Here is an 18,150-nt window from a genome sequence, read left to right on the forward strand (position 1 = left end):
GGTACAGTTGTTTGATATATGTAAATAAGAAAAACATCTGTTTTAGTGAGTTGAATTCATTCTTTTCTCAAACATTTTCTGTGGCCCCTGTTGTGATATTAATGGTGCTTCCCAAAATGGCATCATTTAATATTATTTATGCAGCTTTGGTTACAAGTAGGAGAATGCATAGAGCAAGCCGCTAAACCCAAAGTCATATCTTACTGAAGTGCTGGGTTGCTGTCCATTAGACCCAATGACTGTGTGCTCTTTCTATAAGATCTTATAAATGGGATGAGTTGTTTGGTTGTGATATCCAGTGCCAGTAGAATATGACAGTAAGGGACATGGGCTTTTGGGGTTAGGCCAACATGTCCTCAATTTCTGTTTCAACCACTTACCAGCAGTATGAGTTTGAGGAGGCTACTTAACCTTACTGAATCTCAGTTTCCTCATCTGCGTAATGGGATAATCAGACCTACTTCACAGGGTTATTGAAATCATTAAATGAGGTGCTTGTGCCTGCCATGAAGGAAGCTTTCAAAACATGGCAGCTGCCACCATTATTATCTAAAGGAAGCAAATTGTCCTTGTGGTTCCTAGATGGCACTAGGGGTAGTTTAAAAATTGTTATACCTTCTGTTTCTCATAGTACTCTCCTCCTCTTATCAGCTCTCTCTTTTAATTCAAAAATACAAAGATTTATTTGTTGGAAGGTAACTGAGGAACCAGCGTGATCCAACAAGCAGCTACAGATGGTTCTTCTTGGGGACTGAAGGAAAAGCTCCTCAGAGATGCTGTGGAGTCGGCACTGCCACTGGACCGATCCTTCCCACTTCTCCTTGCCAGGCTGTTGCTGGCAGCGGGGCTCTCCGGAAGTTTCTAGCCTCAGGAGAGTGCCAACTGCACCACCATTGCATCCTTGCCCATTTATCACTCTGAGTTTCCTTTTTAGTAGTTGGTGATAGACTATTCGGCTTCTAACTTAGTCATCCATTTCCTTTTTTATTTCTGTTTCCATGGATAGGCAAAGAGGGATTATCCTCTTTTGGTAGGTTAAAATAGCACAATTAATTTTTTTCTAATCATTAATCATACCTTAAATTCATGCCTGTATTTCTTTTTCTGGCTTTGTATGTTATCCTTACAGCTTAAAGTGTGCCATACAGTGGACTGTAAAGGGTGTTAATTGAGAAGCCAGGGTGCACAGTTGACTAGGGAATGATCAATGGTTCCAGAGGCAAGGTGACACAGCTGCCTTTTTCTGGGGGAAAAAATGTTCTGTGTAGCCTGAGAGCCTTAAAGTGGGTGTATGTCTCTCGGCTGCCTCTCTCCCTCTCACAGAGAGGTCCCTCTGGAGGCTTCTCCCAGTGAGCAGGGGAAGTGCGCATTTGAAATGGCACACTTATCTTGCAGTTGCAGGCGAAGCTTTTGTTTTATTTTTCTCTTGCTGCATTAAAGTATTTGTCTTTCTTTCTTTGTAGTGTAATATTGTTAATGTAAAACAATTTGCATCATGACACTTTTATCACAGTTTTCGTCTTTTTCTCAGTATGTTGCATTTCTCACCATGTCTAGTTCATCACAGCTACAGTGTGTACATCACAACATTTATCTTAGGCTCAGGGTTTTACTTGTTTATAAAAATTGTCTTCTTTCAGCCTGTATTCACTCCATTTAAGAAAAAAAAAGGCAGCCAGAAACTGTTTTGGTCCAAACTCCAGTAGTTATCACATTCCTTGCTAACTGTCCTGCGTATTTATATGTCTCCTAACTATTACTCTATGTTTCAATGACATTTCTCAGTTTCATGGCTCGGGGAGGTTGTAGGAGCAGCTTTTGCTTTTCAAGCTGCCAAGCAAGGCAGGCCCATGAGGCTTTTGGAGGTGAGGTGAGGTGGCACAGTTGTATATTTGGGTCAGGTCTGAGTGTTAAAGTTGACTGTCTTCCGCGAGCAAAGAGCTAAATTTAATTTGGAGAGAAACAAGGAGGGAGGAAGTCAGTGCAGGCTGAGAGCATGGCTAGTGGAAAGGATCACCAAAGAGGACTCACATGGGGGCACCTCGGCCTGCAATTCAGGCGGTTAATGTTTACGGTCAGTACTCAAGCCTCAGCCTTTCTTGTTTCCAGCTTTGAATGCTGCGCAAAACTCTTTTAGGGAGATTGATTTTGACCCTTTCCTCTCTGAAGGACAGAGAATTGCTCAGAATTCTATTGCCCCATTAGGGTATACGTCACTTGCATAGTCACAAAGTATGCCTCCCAAATCACCCGGGGCTGTACAGAGCAATCTCTCTTCTGATTAGTGCAGTCTGAGAAAGCATGGGTCTTAGGAGGATCTCAAAGGATACCCACTATTATTGTGCACTTCAAATTCCAGGACAGTTAATTAACATTTTATTTCACACTGTTTCTTTGCCAGAAGATCACATCATAAGCAGCTTGGAATTTTAGTAGAGACGCAGTGCAATGTAGCAAGTAAAAAGGGCGTGCTGTCAGACTTTGTCCAGCTCTGACACTTGCTGTAGTTGTGACCGGGTGCAGGTTACTCACCTTCTGAGTCTTGGTGCCTCCATCTAGAAAGCAGAATTGTTCTAGACCTATTTTACACGAATATTGCAAGGATTAGATATAGCAGTGCTTTTATAAACCCTTATTTATATGTGATGCTTAACACAGCGACAGGCACAGAGTAAATGCTCAATTGAATGTTAGCTATTATCATGAATGGTATGGTGTATGGATAGAAAGTGGGCAAAATACATCTCAATACATTTCAGAATAAGCATATTTTATTCTGCCTACCTCAGCTGATAACAGTTGATTCTGCAAAACTAGGACCAAATATAGTGGACACTGCAAGTGCTTGATAATTTATTTCATTTACTCATTTAATTGATAAATATTTAGCATTCTATTAGAGGTTAAGAGTAATGCATAATATAGACAAATCTTTTTTTCTTATGGATCTTATCATTTAGTGGAGTACATAATAAGTAAATATTGATTGACTAGATGAAAAAAGTCAACGGAGGGATAAATGGTGATGTTGGGATGGATGGACAGATGGATTTATATTTAGATGTATTTATCTGAGACATCTTACCAGATAAAAAAGTTTCTCAAAAATAAAAGGAGTCTCACTCAGGTTTTTATTCTGAGAGTTCATGGGTAAAATTCTCAATTTGGGTGAGAAATGGAATATGGTCAGAACAAGTGGGAACCAGCCTGCACAGAAGAGGAAGGGCATTTGTTTTAAGCCCACTAGGCCAGGATGACCTTGGGACATTCAGTCGACTGAAACATTTTGGGTGGCTCTGTCCTGAAAGTCGTAGATAAAATGTCTTTTTTCCAGAAACACTGTTAAAGAATTCTCACATCAGCATCAGAAATTTAACCCCCCAAAAATGCTTTTGCTATGCCTCTTGGTTCCTATTATTGTGATGGAGTAAGAGGAGTTACAGGTAGCCCACCCTTATTTGAGGTGAATACATTCCAAGACCCCCAGTGGATGCCTGAAACTGTGGATAGTACCGAGCCCTTTATACATTATGGTTTTTTTCCTCTACATATATACATACCTATGATAAAGTTTATAAATTAGGCACCATAAGAGATTAACAATAGCTAATAATAAAATAGAACAATTAAAATGACAAACTGTAATAAAAATTGAGTGTAGTCTCTCTCTCTCTCAAAATATCTTATTGTACTACACTGCAGGTAACTGAAACCATAGAAAGCAAAACTGCCAATAAGCAGGGACTACTCTATTCCAATTTTATAGAAATCAAAGCTCAAAGAGCAGCATATCTCCAGTTGCATAGCTCACTGATATTGAAACTGGAACTTGAATACAAACAATGTTACTTTAGCCCCATCCCTTTCCTGCCAGACCACCAAGGTTCCCATCAAAAATATAAGCTGGTATGAGCTACAGAGATATCTGTGAAATATAAACCTTGGCTTTCATAAAGTTGAATTTGACTCACCAAGATGCTGCAGGACGAGCTGGCTGCTTTTAAACCCATGGAGATGCTGCTGCCCCTTTCCTGCCCAACATATGACAGGACTCTAGCTCACCCCCTCCCAAAGGCACTACAGTATTTTGTGGCATTTTTACCTTCATCCCAACTTTTATAAATATCCTCAGATTCAAACTAGATGACCAGCTCTAGATGCTTTCAATGGCTTTTTCATCTAAGACTCCTGACCCTCATTCTAGGAGCCCTGGCTCAGGCCACATAGCAGTCTCAAAAAGCTGACTTCCCAATTTTTTTTTTATCCTATTTCCTTGGCTAATTTGGGTATGACTTGATCTAATAGTATCTCCTCTAATAGACAGAATGAGGCAGACAGCAACAACCCACTGATTTTCTAAGGCCACTTTTGATCTTTTTCACCCCCTTCCCCTCCCATATGTTACATTTGCCTAGGTTTTTAACATCTGTTCCCAAAGAGGTAATATTTGCTTTTCATTCAGAGCTTAGCAATGTGGACCAAAGTTCACATGACATATTGCAGAGTATGTTTAGTTGCAAATGCTATGTACAGGCTCTTTGAAATGTAGCATGTATGGCACCATGTGACACATGGTTGCCATGGCAATACACTTTTTGGCTGAACTACAGCAGAAGCCCATGGAACATACATTACTAATATGAGACTCTGCCCTGTGCTAATGCATAGGACACAGCCAATCTGGGATCTGGGACTCAAGGGGTTTTGCATGCAGGCTGGGTGGCAGGTGCCCTCTTCCTGCATGTTCAGGGAAGATGTGGCATCCTCCCTTCCAGTCCTGTCTCCCAGGCACAGGGCATGCTGTGCATTCTGCCATGCATGGAGACAGCATTTGCTTGAATATCGGTTTGCTATATTTTGTATCAAAGGGGGCCCCAGCTGAAAACATTTTATTTTGTAAACTGAAGTGAAAAATCAGTTTATGGCAGATCCTTTTTTGAATAATGACATTCTTTTTCCCAATTCCAGAATTCAACAGTCATGAGCAGAGCTGAAAATTTTAAACAAGTTGAGTACCTCCTTATTCATGGAACAGCAGATGGTGAGTTTCAGTTAATTAGACTTTTTAGTATCACAGACAGGTTTGCAATTTCACTACTGACAAAACAAAAGCATGAGGGGCAAGACTGTTACATTTACTTCAATAAAACAGTGTTGCTTTCCACAAGTCACTTGTCTTGGGCTAAATGGGATGCTGAGTCCTAGAACTTCAAACAGTCCCTTTCTTCTTGTGCCTTTCCCACCCCTTGGTGCCAGAAAACTGGAGTGGCTATTAGCTACTTTACATTTCCTTTCTCTCCCTGCAGATAACGTTCACTTTCAGCAGTCAGCTCAGATCTCCAAAGCCCTGGTCGATGCTGGAGTGGATTTCCAGGCAATGGTATAGAAAAACTTTGTGCAAGGGGAGGGAAGTTGCTGGTGGAGTCTAGTTTCCTCTTTCTGGGTTAGTTCTTTTAGCAGTGCCAGAGACAGGACAGAATAAAAACATTAAAAAAATTTTTTTTCAACGTGAAGTCAGAAGAGTAGTATCCTTGAGCCATGCACAGAGTAATGCTCAATAATATTAGCGAGTTTGGGGTTAAGAAGCACAATATTGCATATGCTGGGAGTATGAAGACACTGCTTTCCTGTTCATGTGATTGTTCAGTCTCTCCCTATTTTGATTCAAAAGTAATCACTTATTCAGTAAATGTGTGGCAGAGTAATTCTAAAGTGAAACCAGCATGATAATAGCCCAGCTCAAATATGAAAATCCATTTCTGTCTGGTATGTATTACTAACCATTCTAACAACAATGGGATCTTAATAATCAGCATGCTTCAGTTTTTGCAATTACAAGGTGATCTTTTGTTGAATAACCACAGGCGATAAACAATTAGGATTGTTTTATAAAGTCAGGAATGGCTAGAGCTGTTGTTGTCTATGCAGAGGATACTTCTGGGTATTATGTCAAATTCATTTTCTGCATTAGAGATTTTCAGGTGAAGGAAAAAAACGTATTTTTAATGTATGTATGTATGTATGTATATGTATTTATGTGTCCTCTAACACACATGATTTGCTCTGTGCTCAGTTCAAATGGTGCCCAATGCATAGGAGTGGGACAGTTACTTGATACTGAGAAAAACTGGCTATCTTTTGGGTCAGTGTTTTGTTAAGAGGTTGAAGTTTATTTTTCTACTATTCAAAGGAAAGTCACATGCTACTTTAAGCTTTTTTTAAAGTTAACTTATGTCTCCATAATTTATGTTTGCCCAGTAATGACTTCTCAATTATTTAACAAAGTATGAGTCGATAAATTTTTGTCCCAGATCATAAATTCCTTTTACATAAATGTCAAATATACAGATTTTTAAAAACACCAGTTTAAAATCTAAGTGTTTACAAATGATACATCTGACTTTTGACTTCACTTCTATTAAACATATATATGTAATATTGAAATAGATTTTTTCTAGTTTCTAGGTGCTATATATTAGGCAACATGGCTTTAAAAAATCATTTATTTTAATACAGTTTATCTTACTAGAGTATAGAGAAATTTAACACTTGATAACACTTTAATTAAAACAAGTGGGCTTAATGGGATAAGCATTCCTTCCTATGCATGGTGTGTTTCTAAGTGCCCTTTGAGTCAAATTTGGAAATGGATTGGGTGTTTTAATTAAAATTTACATATCTTTAAAGCACTATTCAATAAAGCCAAATTCACAGTGAGTTCTCTCAGCACCTGCAAAAGAGGATCAGAGACTTCTGCAGGACAGAACAACGTGCCCTGGAAAAGGTCTGGGGGAAAATTAGACACCCTCTTTGACCCCGTTTCAGTTTATAAACTGCTTCAGGAATTAAAACGCTGTTTTATACCATGTATGCTCATGAAAGCTCATTTGAATTTATGTATTTTTTTAAGAAGACTACTGACTTCCTAATTCTAACTTCTTTTCTCTCTCTATCTAGTGGTATACTGATGAAGACCATGGAATCGCTAGCAGCACAGCACACCAACATATATATACCCACATGAGCCACTTCATAAAACAATGTTTCTCTTTACCTTAGCACCTCAAAACACCATGCCATTTAAAGCTTATTAAAACTCATTTTTGTTTTCATTATCTCAAAACTGCACTGTCAAGATGATGATGATCTTAAAAATATACACTCAAATCAAGAAGCTTAAGGTTACCTTTGTTCCCAAATTTCATACCTATCATCTTAAGTAGGGACTTCTGTCTTCACAACAGATTATTACCTTACAGAAGTTTGAATTATCCGGTCGGGTTTTATTGTGTAAAATCATTTCCGCATCAGCTGCTGAAACAACAAACAGGAATTGTTTTTATGGAGGCTTTGCATAGATTCTCTGAGCAGGATTTTAATCTTTTTCTAACTGGACTGGTTCAAATGTTGTTCTTTTCTTTAAAGGGATGGCAAGATGAGGGCAGTGATGTCACTAGGGCAGGGACAGGATAAGAGGGATTAGGGAGAGAAGATAGCAGGGCATGGCTGGGAACCCAAGTCCAAGCATACCAACACGAGCAGGCTACTGTCAGCTCCCCTCGGAGAAGAGCTGTTCACAGCCAGACTGGCACAGTTTTCTGAGAAAGACTATTCAAACAGTCTCAGGAAATCAAATATGCAAAGCACTGACTTCTAAGTAAAACCACAGCAGTTGAAAAGACTCCAAAGAAATGTAAGGGAAACTGCCAGCAATGCAGGCCCCCAGGTGCCAGTTATGGCTATAGGTGCTACAAAAACACAGCAAGGGTGATGGGAAAGCATTGTAAATGTGCTTTTTAAAAAAATACTGATGTTCCTAGTGAAAGAGGCAGCTTGAAACTCAGACGTGAACACATCAGCTTGCCCTGTTAAAAGATGAAAATATTTGTATTGCAAATCTTAACTTGAAGGAGTCCTTGCATCAATTTTTCTTATTTCATTTCTTTGAGTGTCTTAATTAAAAGAATGTTTTAACTTCCTTGGACTTATTTTAAAAAATGGAACATAAAATAGAATGTTATGTATTATTATTCCCATTCTACATACTATGGAATTTCTCCCAGTCATTTAATAAATGTGCCTTCATTTTTTCAGAAGTAATGACTTGTGTCTTGAATCAGACCTAAACTGCACTGGCATATGGACACAATTATTTAGAAAGGCTTTTGTTTATTTTGTTAGTAATCCCAGACTACCTTGTAAACATGGAAAGAGTTCAGCTTTGGTAAAAAATTAGATATATAAAAATGTGTTAAGCTAAACAGTTCATAGGTTTTTGCCTAATAATATGCAATTTCTCTTATCATAAATACATATAGCTTTTGAGAAATCAACTTAAACTAATTTTAGTTATTTATATCAGACACAATTTATAATTTTATCCCAGGGAACTATGATGAGACTCATATAAGAACAAATAAGATCAGAAATATCATTCTGGCAGTTCTTATGGCTCAGTAGAAGTAGTCAAGTCAATTACTTAAGTGGTTGACTAATTATTTGTGGTTGACATTACTATAAAAATGAAAGCGGCTGGGCGCGGTGGCTCACACCTGTAATCCCAGCACATTGGGAGGCCGAGGTGGGCAGATCACGAGGTCAGGAGATCGAGATCATCCTGGCTAACACAGTGAAACCCCATCTCTACTAAAAATACAAAAAATTAGCCGGGCATCATGGCAGGCGCCTGTAGTCCCAGCTACTCAGGAGGCTGAGGCAGGAGAATGGTGTGAACCCAGGAGGCGGAGCTTGCAGTGAGCGGAGATCATGCCACTGCACTCCAGCCTGGGCTATAGAACGAGACTCCGTCTCAAAAAAAAAAAAGAAAGAATTTATTATTTTTTTTTTGAGACAGAGTCTTGCCCTGTTGCCCAGGCTGGAGTGCAGTGGCGTGATCTCAGCTCACTGCAACCTCCGCCTACTGGGTTCAAATGATTCTTCTGTCTCAGCCTCCTGAGTAGCTGGGATTACAGGTGCATGCCACCACGCCTGGCTAATTTTTGTATTTTTAGTAGAGACGGGTTTTTGCCCTGTTGGCTGGGCTGGTCACGAACTCTTAACCTCAGGTGATCCACCCGCCTTGGCCTTCCAAAGTGCTGGGATTATAGGCGTGAGCCACCACATCCGACCGAAAGCATAAATTTTAAATGCTGAATTTGGCCTAGCAAAGCAATGTCTAGATAACAGAAAACATCATTTTTTTTTTCAATTATTTGCAAAACAGCCTCATTTTTAAAAATTTGACTTTATGAGCTTAAACTTAGCTTCAGACCATTTGCTAGACAAAGTCTTCCCAGACAGGGTGAGCTACAGCATAAAAACCTAAAAATGGAAGAAATGGAAAAAAAAATCTACCAATTCAACATGAGACTGGTGAGTCATGCATAGGAAAGGACAGAGGATTGTGAAATCCACCTTCAACTACAGCTTCAGAGCATGCCATTGAGTAGCTTCACCTTAATTAAATCTCAACTCCCACTCCTCCATTGGAACCACAAACTGACCTTACAATCTGTAGGACTCTTGTCAAAATTCTGTTTCTTAATACAGTTCAATCATTGTGAGTAGCTGGATCAATCTTTGCAGAATTGTGTATCAAGAAGCAGTAGTAATATATGTTCACATCCTGGACAGCATTAATAGTCATAAAAGCAAATTAAATAGAAATTCTCCTTTTATCTTAATTGAAGCCAGACATTGTACAATGTCAGATATTGTACAGCATCATATATCATACAAGTCAGATATTATAATCATATCTAAGTCAGATACTATTTAATATTTGTACAATATCAAAATGATATGGATTAATATTCCTTTAGTTTCTAAGCATGTGCAGTATTTTCTCTGGAGTGAGGTAATCCCAGCACATACTTTTCAGGCACTGAAGGCTGCAAAAAGTAATGATGTGAGTAAAGTCAAAGTAGTTTTCATTTGACCCTCATAGGACAAGTTTTCCTTTCCAATGAAAGTTTTAAATTAGCTTATGGAAAAAAGAAGAAAACGGTCAAATAAATTAGAGATAAACTTAATCTGAGAATAAGTTTAAAACATACAGGAACCAGTCATACCACTAAGATGTGCAGACTTGTCTTGACATTCATAGCTGCAGCCTCTGCAGACACAGGAATGGCTAAGAATCCTTTCATAACAACCTGTGAGAGTACACCAGTGCCCAGAGGCACATACATGAAAAGAAGGGAGAAATGGCTTACATCTCTTCTATGGATACAGGGCTTGTTTTTTAAGTTTCTATCAAGATTTTTAGAAAATCACTATGAATTTTTTTTAACATGTTTTGTTGGAAATTTTGCTAAATATGATTACATACCTTCATACTTTCTTAAATATCAGGCACAGAATATAATTCAATGCATTCTTGATAACTCAGAGCCACTACCATAAAAGTTAATGAACATATTGGGCTTTGTGTCATTCTGCATATTTTCTGTTTCTTTTCTTATTCACAGGTAGTCACTGAGGCTACCAGTTCCACTTCTTGGCATTTGCTACTTTTGCTCAAAATTGATGTGAGAATACTGATTTATAAGACTACTAGATTTGTACAATATTTATGATTCAATAAACTCTAAATAGAAAACATACCAAAACATAAGCATGACCTTTTTCCATAAAGTAAGAGGATTTTGTTGGCCAACTCTGTGGCAGTTATTTCAGCAGTGTCCAAGAACCCTTTTGTGTACATCCTGAGTGACCTAGAGTGTGTATTCAGGATGTCTGAGGGATACAGATGGTTGAGAATGATAGACAAGTGTGGGTTATAAAGAATAACATAACAGCCGGGCACAGTGGCGGCTCACACCTGTAATCATAGCACTTTGGGAGGCCAAGTGGGGTGGATTACCTGAGCCCAGTTCGAGACCAGCCTGGGTAACACGGTGAAATCCCGTCTCTACTGAAACACAAAAAAGTAGCCAGGCATGGCGGTGTGCTCCTGTAATCCCAGCTACTCGGGAGTCTGAGACAGGAGAATCACTTGAACCCGGGAGTCGGAGGTTGCAGTTAGCAGAGATTGCGCCATTGCACTCCAGCCTGGGCGACAGAGCGAGACTCCATCTCAAAATAAATAAATACATAAATGAAGTATAACATCACTATCGCATGAGGAAAGCTCAGAGCGTGGTATGAATGGACCAATGTTATGACCCGTAGAAATGTATCATCTTTCTGCAGTCTTCTTTCTGTGACAATATTAACATTTACACCCCAAAATTTGAATTAATAGTTAACTTTCTTACTTAATTGAGAGAATAACTTTTTTTTGGTGCGTGCAGGCTTTAAGCCTCAACAAACTCAATAAAAATTCTTATTCTATATAGCCTTTCATCTGAACCAACTCTTCAAATTATTTAAAAAGCATGTGTGAGTGTGGTGTGAAGTGAGACCATCCAACAATCAAAACCCTTTTTATTTTTTAAGCTTCTTTTATCCAAGGTCCTGATATTAGTGACTCATGAGCAAAAAAGGTGTTTCATTGGGTAAGTTTGGTTTCCAGTGTTAATAACAGAAAGATCGGTGGTAAAGAAAATGTAACATATTAAGCAGAAATATTAATCATCATAACCTGATTCTGGTTCCATGAGCCAGAATGAATAACCTGATAAGGAGGAAGGCGGTCACATCTCACCTCCTGCTGGAGACACAGTGCACTGCAGCTGAGGTCAGTTGGACCTGGGTTAGAGTCTCAGTACCACCAACTCACTAATGGGAAACATTTAAAGAACAGTACTTAGCCTCTTTGAACTCCAGTGTCTTAATTTGTAAAAAGTACAAAAAGACCTACCTTACAGAACTGTTGCATTGCTCTGAAGATTTACATAGATACAATGCCTGACACCTTCCTTTCACCTTTTCCCTCCTCCTAGTCACAACCATGTAGCTGCTTCTTAATGGATCCATAGATTACACAGATTCTTGCCTTAGTCTTCTGTGTCCTCAGGTGCTGGGCACTTGAAGGTACTCATTAAGCATTTGCTGTGTTCCAATACTGACATGTCAGTGACAATTATTTTTGGATTTCTAATCATTCTTAATAAACTGAGAGGCAGGATCTTCTGGTATATTTTACTTATTATATCAAGAGTCTTTGCTGGCTGGGTAAACAGCAGAGCACAGATCTGGGCTCTGGAGAGTTACAAAAGAGGGGCAAAACACCAAACACTATTTCTACCTTCAAGGAGATTATAAATAAATGGAAAAAAGAAGTCACATGAAAAAAAAAATTAACTCTACACACACCGGAAGGCAAGAGGATCCAGACAGAAAACTGAGTCCAGGGTAAGAATGTAGGGTAGGATTCAAGGGTGGGCAGAGAGAAGGTGGTTTCTGGATTATTATGAAGCAGTCATTGTCTGAACTGTATACCACGCTTAGGTTTCTTTAACAGTCTCAGGCTTGCTGTGGACACTGTGCTTTTCAGAACACTTTTTTTTTCAAATATAACTATATACACAAATATGTGCTATATATACATATATATATTTAAAGAACAATACTTAGCCTCTTTGAACTCCAGTGTCTTAATTTGTAAAAAGTACAAAAAGACCTACCTTACAGAACTGTTGCATTGTTATGAAGATATATATATATATAATCTCCATACATAAGGGAATGCACTATATAAAAGTAATTATAATTAAGCTATTGTGTCTAGAGTTACATGTTAGGTACCTCAGGAGTATACTTGAGCCTGTTTCATTTCTATCCTAATAGAAATTTATAGATCATGAAAACTTAGTTTTGTCATCTGAGAGTCATCCTGGAAGGGAGATCCCTGAGGAGACAATTCCACTGTTTCCCCACTATATTCTCTACTGTGCTGCTCTATTAATCATTTCAAAATTCATTACTCAAAACTTTTAATGGGTAAAATTCCAACTGTTCTAGGATAGAATTTAACATCATTTGTAATGTCTCTGACTTGTGTTTCTGTCTTTTCCTATAAGTCTTCATTACCCTTCTAACACTCCACCATATTGGGCTGTTTGCTGGGTTCCAAATATGCCATACATAAAATATGCCAGGCTCTAGTTATGCCATATAGCTTTACTTTTAAATTTCATCTTTATTTCAATACCGACATAGGTTTGAGAATCTTTGCAGTTCTGGTGTTGCTGGAAAAGGGGTCCCGATCCAGACCCCAAAAATGGGTCCTTGGATCTTGCAAAGGAGAGAATTCAAGGAAAGCCACAGAGCACAGTGGAAGAAGTAAGTTTTTCAGAAACCGCTTCATTACAGTGTGGGATATCCTCAGAAAGCAAAAGGAGGAATGCCCTGTCCTTTGTTAGCGCCTCTACTTTTATAAGGAGTTACAAAGAGCTACAATTAAACTTGGAATGTGCCTACATGCTCACTATAGACAGGGGCCTTCAGTGTCATTGAGATTACATGACCCTCAATCTTTTAACCTAAGCTTGCTCACTAACGTTATCTCTAAGTAAAGAGGGCTGAATTCTTAGGACATTGGGACATTCTGCAGGCATGGTGGGAGATGCTCTGTATGGTCATAAATATTCTGCAATAACAGGCTGTAGCCAGCCTGGAAAGTGGCTATTTTCAGAACATAAGCATTAATCTTATGGGTGCCTTAGGAGTGTTCTAGCTCTTCACTTCAAGATGGAGTCATTCTGGTCATACTTCATTAGACCAGAGGCCTAGTAGGCAGGGGTTCCTTCAACACCTGGAGTATATTTCCTTCCCCATTTCCATTCTAATTCATGTGCTACCTCTTCTATAATGTTTTCGTCAAACTCTGCCCTATTCAAAAAACGGCTTTACTCATACGGCCAACTCAGCACATATCACATTATTTACAGCTATGTATCCACCCTGCCCTTAGAAGCAAGGATCATAGTCCTATTTTCAAAGTTCCAGCAGAAATGATAGTACCCAGTGCACCAACAGGAACGGAATTGCTGTGACAGTTGTATCAGTTAGCCACAGCTTTCCATGGAGAACATCGAAGGAGATCTCTAAAATAAAGTATTAACAGTAATCTTTGATTATTAGGCCTCTTCAAGGGGACTAACTACAATTAGCCTCTCAATGTAGACATTTAGAGAACCATCATATTATCCAAATGACTCTCATAAAACTTTCAAGTGGCTGTAATCTCATTTCATTTCATTTCATCGTGTGAATATATGAGATAGATATTAATATATTGGAAAAATTAGAGAGTAATCTTGCAATGATGGTAAAATAGACAAGTGCCCAGGAGCAAATAGGCCAAAGTTAAACCAAAACAGAGGTAGGTCAGTGCCATAGAAAACAGAGTAAGTCACACTTTTAAGAGTCAAGAAAAATCCTAAAAGATCTAGGAATCATGTTGAAATACAAGTTGCTTTTGGATCATCAGTGGAGAGTTTCTTTCAAACTCTGGGTTTAAACTATACCAAGGAGACATTCCTCTATATAGGATATACAGGATATCCTATACATACATAGGAATATATATAGTCCTACATTATATTATACAGGAAAAAACTCTCCAATATTGTAGGCTGTGAAACAGGAGCAATTACAAAGTAAACTCACTAGTCAAGAGAAAAATACCAAGCAGTAGGTTAGATAGAATTCTGAATGCAATTATCTCCACAACACACTGCCAGATGGCTACCAAAGAATGATGGTCCCATCTGACTTTTGTAAGAAACAGGGAGGAGACAAATTTTAGGAAACGCTTTCCCTATGGAAGTTAAAAACAGAAGTCTAAATAGAGTTCTAATAACGAAGAATACTAATACTAACGACCTTGGAGGTTTTTCCTAGCATAAGAAACAATGTCATCTGCACCCTTTCTGAAAAAATGAGTAAATATATCCTTATATCGTTCTCATAATCTTCTGTTCATAAAGTTCAAATTGTTTACTCTTGAAACATACTCTTAAATTGTTTACATCACCAAGAGTTCTTAGCTTTGGGGGTGTCTAAATTTAAATATTATATTCAAACAATCAAAATGTTTTACACTGATTTACTAATTAAAACAAAGAAAAAAGACAAGACACTTTGTATCACAATTTAAAATGTGCAAGGAAGTTAGTTAGGATAAATATTTATTTCCACATAACATTTCTTAATTGTGAAAAACACAATATCCTAGTCACATTTACACATTATTTAAACTTTGCACTAAATTACATTCAAGATATTCAGTAATTTTGACCAGGAATCTGAAATTAGAAGTAAATATATAATACTACATTTTTCTTATATTTTATATGATTACAAAATATTAGGATTAACATAGGGATAGCTTTAAAATTCACACAAGAACAAAATGACTATAAAAATACTCAGAAATACAGAATTTCATTGGATATGATTGCTTATTCAAATAGGTGACCATGTGAAGATTTAAATTCACTATGATCATTTTTAACAGAACAGTTATTAATATATTAAAACGCTAAGAGGCTGCTTTGGGGAATCACTGGCTAAATCATAAAACAATGGAAATGTTTACAGTGTAGTATCTGTATTGTAAAATACACAAAGGCAACACATTTGGAACAGAAAGTTTCTGTATTTTTTCAGCATTTATAAATACAAACTTTATTAACTTAAAATTCTTCTTTCTATAATTTTTAGGCTCACGTTCCATAAAAAGGGGGGCTCCTTAAAGAATTGTGAGGGGAATTTTTAAAAGGTATCAAAATGTAGAACTTAGTGGAGGCTTTGTTGATTTTATTTCCTCCCATTAGTTTAATCACAAGAGGAACTTTTCTTCATTTTTTATGCGCACTTCCAACAGAGTACATAATTAACAGTCTGTTAAAGCCACAGGGCTCTGAATTATTGTAAAACCGAATATTGGAGTATTATAAAGTTGATGATTACTACTCATTCTTAGGAACCAAGAGCATTATGAGATTTAGTTTTATTGACTTCACATTCATTGAAAGTGAAATCAAATACTGTACTTTTAGTAATATCCAAAACTTCTTAACTTTCTCCTTATATAAGTTTAGTAAAGATGTATTATTTTATATGGACTGAAATATCTACAGAACCTTCTCAAATGGAATCTGAAATTTCATTTTAAAAGACTGTTTTTCCACAACATGCATTTAATTTAAAAGTGGAAAAAAAACTCTGCAGAAAAAAAATGACAATTGGAGACCTGTTAGTCTAACATGAGAACATGATTCAGGACTAGCATTAAGCAGTGCATGACCATTAGCTGCAGAGTAACTGTACAGGAGTGGAATTTCACATACAATGATTCACCATGTGGCATTCCACAAGTATGTATAGAATATGTTTATTTGGAAAACATCTGTTGTCAGTGGGAGACAAACTTAGCATATTTCTGATAAAGGTTTATATTGAAAAATCCCACAAAACTATTACAAAGTTTTTCTAAAGCATTTCGTACAAGCCTAGTATTTGATCATTAGTCACAACTTGAATTTTAAGCAAATACTACTTAACTCTACATTATGTCTGATTCTCCTTAACAAGTTGTAAATAGGTTTCTATATATTTTTTCAAATGACTAAGTTTTAGTTACATATAAATTGTTAAGTATTAAATTTATCATATTAAATCAAGGAAATGCATAAATACAATTATTAAGAAATGCTTTCAAACTAACTTTTTGATTTGGGTCTTCTGAAATAAGTCACTAATGCTAAGCTATAAAAACTAAAAAGAAGTAAGACTACCTTTCAAAAATTCTTCTGAATGAAATTATCAGGCATCTTCAGGTCACTAAAGTAGGAAAATACAAACTAGGTAAATATGACTTATCTCTTTAAGGAAGCTATTGCTCTCATAAAACTGACAATCAGAATCCAGTTTACAAATGTCTGACGTACAGCAAGGAACACACAGATTCTCGCATTGGCTATTGTATCTGCTCACGGGGATGTCTCACTGCTCAGAAGTTTAAACACAGAAATGAAACAAGTATTGCACTACTTACAGTATGAAGGTGGATTTGGGTTGAGGGACAGAATTTACAATACATGATCAAAGCAGTTTTATTAATAATTGTGACACTCTTCTCATATATATGTAAAAAATAAATTGAAGATCGAGTCATAGACAAGTCTCCCTGTCAACACCTTTCCCTGAGTCAGCTTTCTTCTCTTTTCGGCTTTCAATGCTACAGAAGGAAAAAAAGGAGACATTTATTACTGCAATCCAGCATGGCTACTATGACATCTGCTTGCTCAGACATAAAACCCGTCAACCCCAAAGCAAAAGAGCCTGTAGGCATTGCTCTCTCATGCTGCGAAGCACAGATAGACAGCAACAATTAAAATCCTCTGCACTCAGTGAGATAGAAACCAAGAACTGCAGAGAAGGGGAAATTCAAAAACAGACACTAAACAACAAAAATCAGACATTTTTTAAACAGTTCCAAAAACATGCAAGATTAATACCATGGTCCTCATTTGGGCAAGTGACTCACTGATGATAGTTGAAAATGTCAGCCATGCCCCCATCTTAAGACAGCGCCAACTCTAGTAAATGACACAAACAAGATGTCGCAGGAGGCATTTCTGGACTCTGCTGCAAATGGCTCCTCCCTTGTGCATGGACTGGATCTTGACCTTTGATGAAGACTGTACCTTGGCCAGGTTAGACAGACAGCTCCGCTGGCCTGGAGGACAGGTTACCATGCACGCTGCTCTCCAGACACCTGTGCTATCTCTTTACAGACAAACCCTTACCCTGTACATCAGAGGAATGATGCTTCACCTCACTCCTCAGATAAACTCATTCCCAAGTGGCTTCTGTTTAATCTCACCCTCTCATTAACTTTACCAATGAGCAAACTGGTCATGTGACTCTACCATTTTTGTCTATTTGGTTCAATATTTTCCCATCGTACACTTTTCTTACTCTCATGCTGACGGTTTTCATGGAAAATTCAAACGATATCATTACAGGGATGAAGTTCACACCATGTTCCAGAGGGGGCAGAAATGCTTTCTCCCTGATACTTGCAGCACATGGCAAAACCTCCTCATCTGAGGCTTCTATGTGACCCTCCCTGCTGCTGACACAAAGGGCAGCCCATAGCCAGCTACTGAGGCCCTGGGCTGTAAGTATCCCTACATTTTTACTGTTAACTTCGGCCCTTAATATAAATTTATGAAACACTTGATGACGGTCCGC

At 37.8% G+C, this 18,150-nt stretch overlaps 2 protein-coding genes across 15 annotated transcripts in view; one reads left to right on the top strand and one right to left on the bottom strand.

Annotated features, from left to right (window-relative positions):
* DPP4 (dipeptidyl peptidase 4) overlaps nucleotides 1–8,100 on the top strand; it is an 83,104-nt gene extending 75,004 nt beyond the window's left edge. The window contains exons 24-26 of the mRNA XM_003266171.3: nucleotides 4,969–5,041; nucleotides 5,307–5,380; nucleotides 6,958–8,100. Of these exons, the coding sequence (XP_003266219.1) occupies nucleotides 4,969–5,041; nucleotides 5,307–5,380; nucleotides 6,958–7,059 (249 nt within the window). The 3' untranslated portion in view covers nucleotides 7,060–8,100. The remainder of the gene's footprint in view (nucleotides 1–4,968; nucleotides 5,042–5,306; nucleotides 5,381–6,957) is intronic.
* Nucleotides 8,101–15,035: 6,935 nt separating this feature from the next.
* The window catches only part of SLC4A10 (solute carrier family 4 member 10), a 356,421-nt gene continuing 353,306 nt past the window's right edge, over nucleotides 15,036–18,150 (bottom strand). For 8 of the 14 annotated variants that reach the window (XM_030796798.1, XM_030796797.1, XM_030796790.1 and 5 more), the window contains one exon: nucleotides 15,042–17,131. Coding sequence is in view for 7 of the 14 variants with exons in the window: in XM_030796797.1 (XP_030652657.1) it covers nucleotides 17,065–17,131 (67 nt within the window). In the remaining 7 variants the exon portion in view is untranslated. Of the gene's footprint in view, nucleotides 17,132–18,150 lie in introns of all 14 variants that reach the window. The other 6 variants (XM_030796799.1, XM_030796791.1, XM_030796801.1 and 3 more) reach the window with 2 other exon arrangements.

The sequence above is a fragment of the Nomascus leucogenys genome, chromosome 17 (genome assembly GCF_006542625.1).
Source record: "Nomascus leucogenys isolate Asia chromosome 17, Asia_NLE_v1, whole genome shotgun sequence".
NCBI classification, from domain to species: Eukaryota; Metazoa; Chordata; class Mammalia; order Primates; family Hylobatidae; genus Nomascus; species Nomascus leucogenys.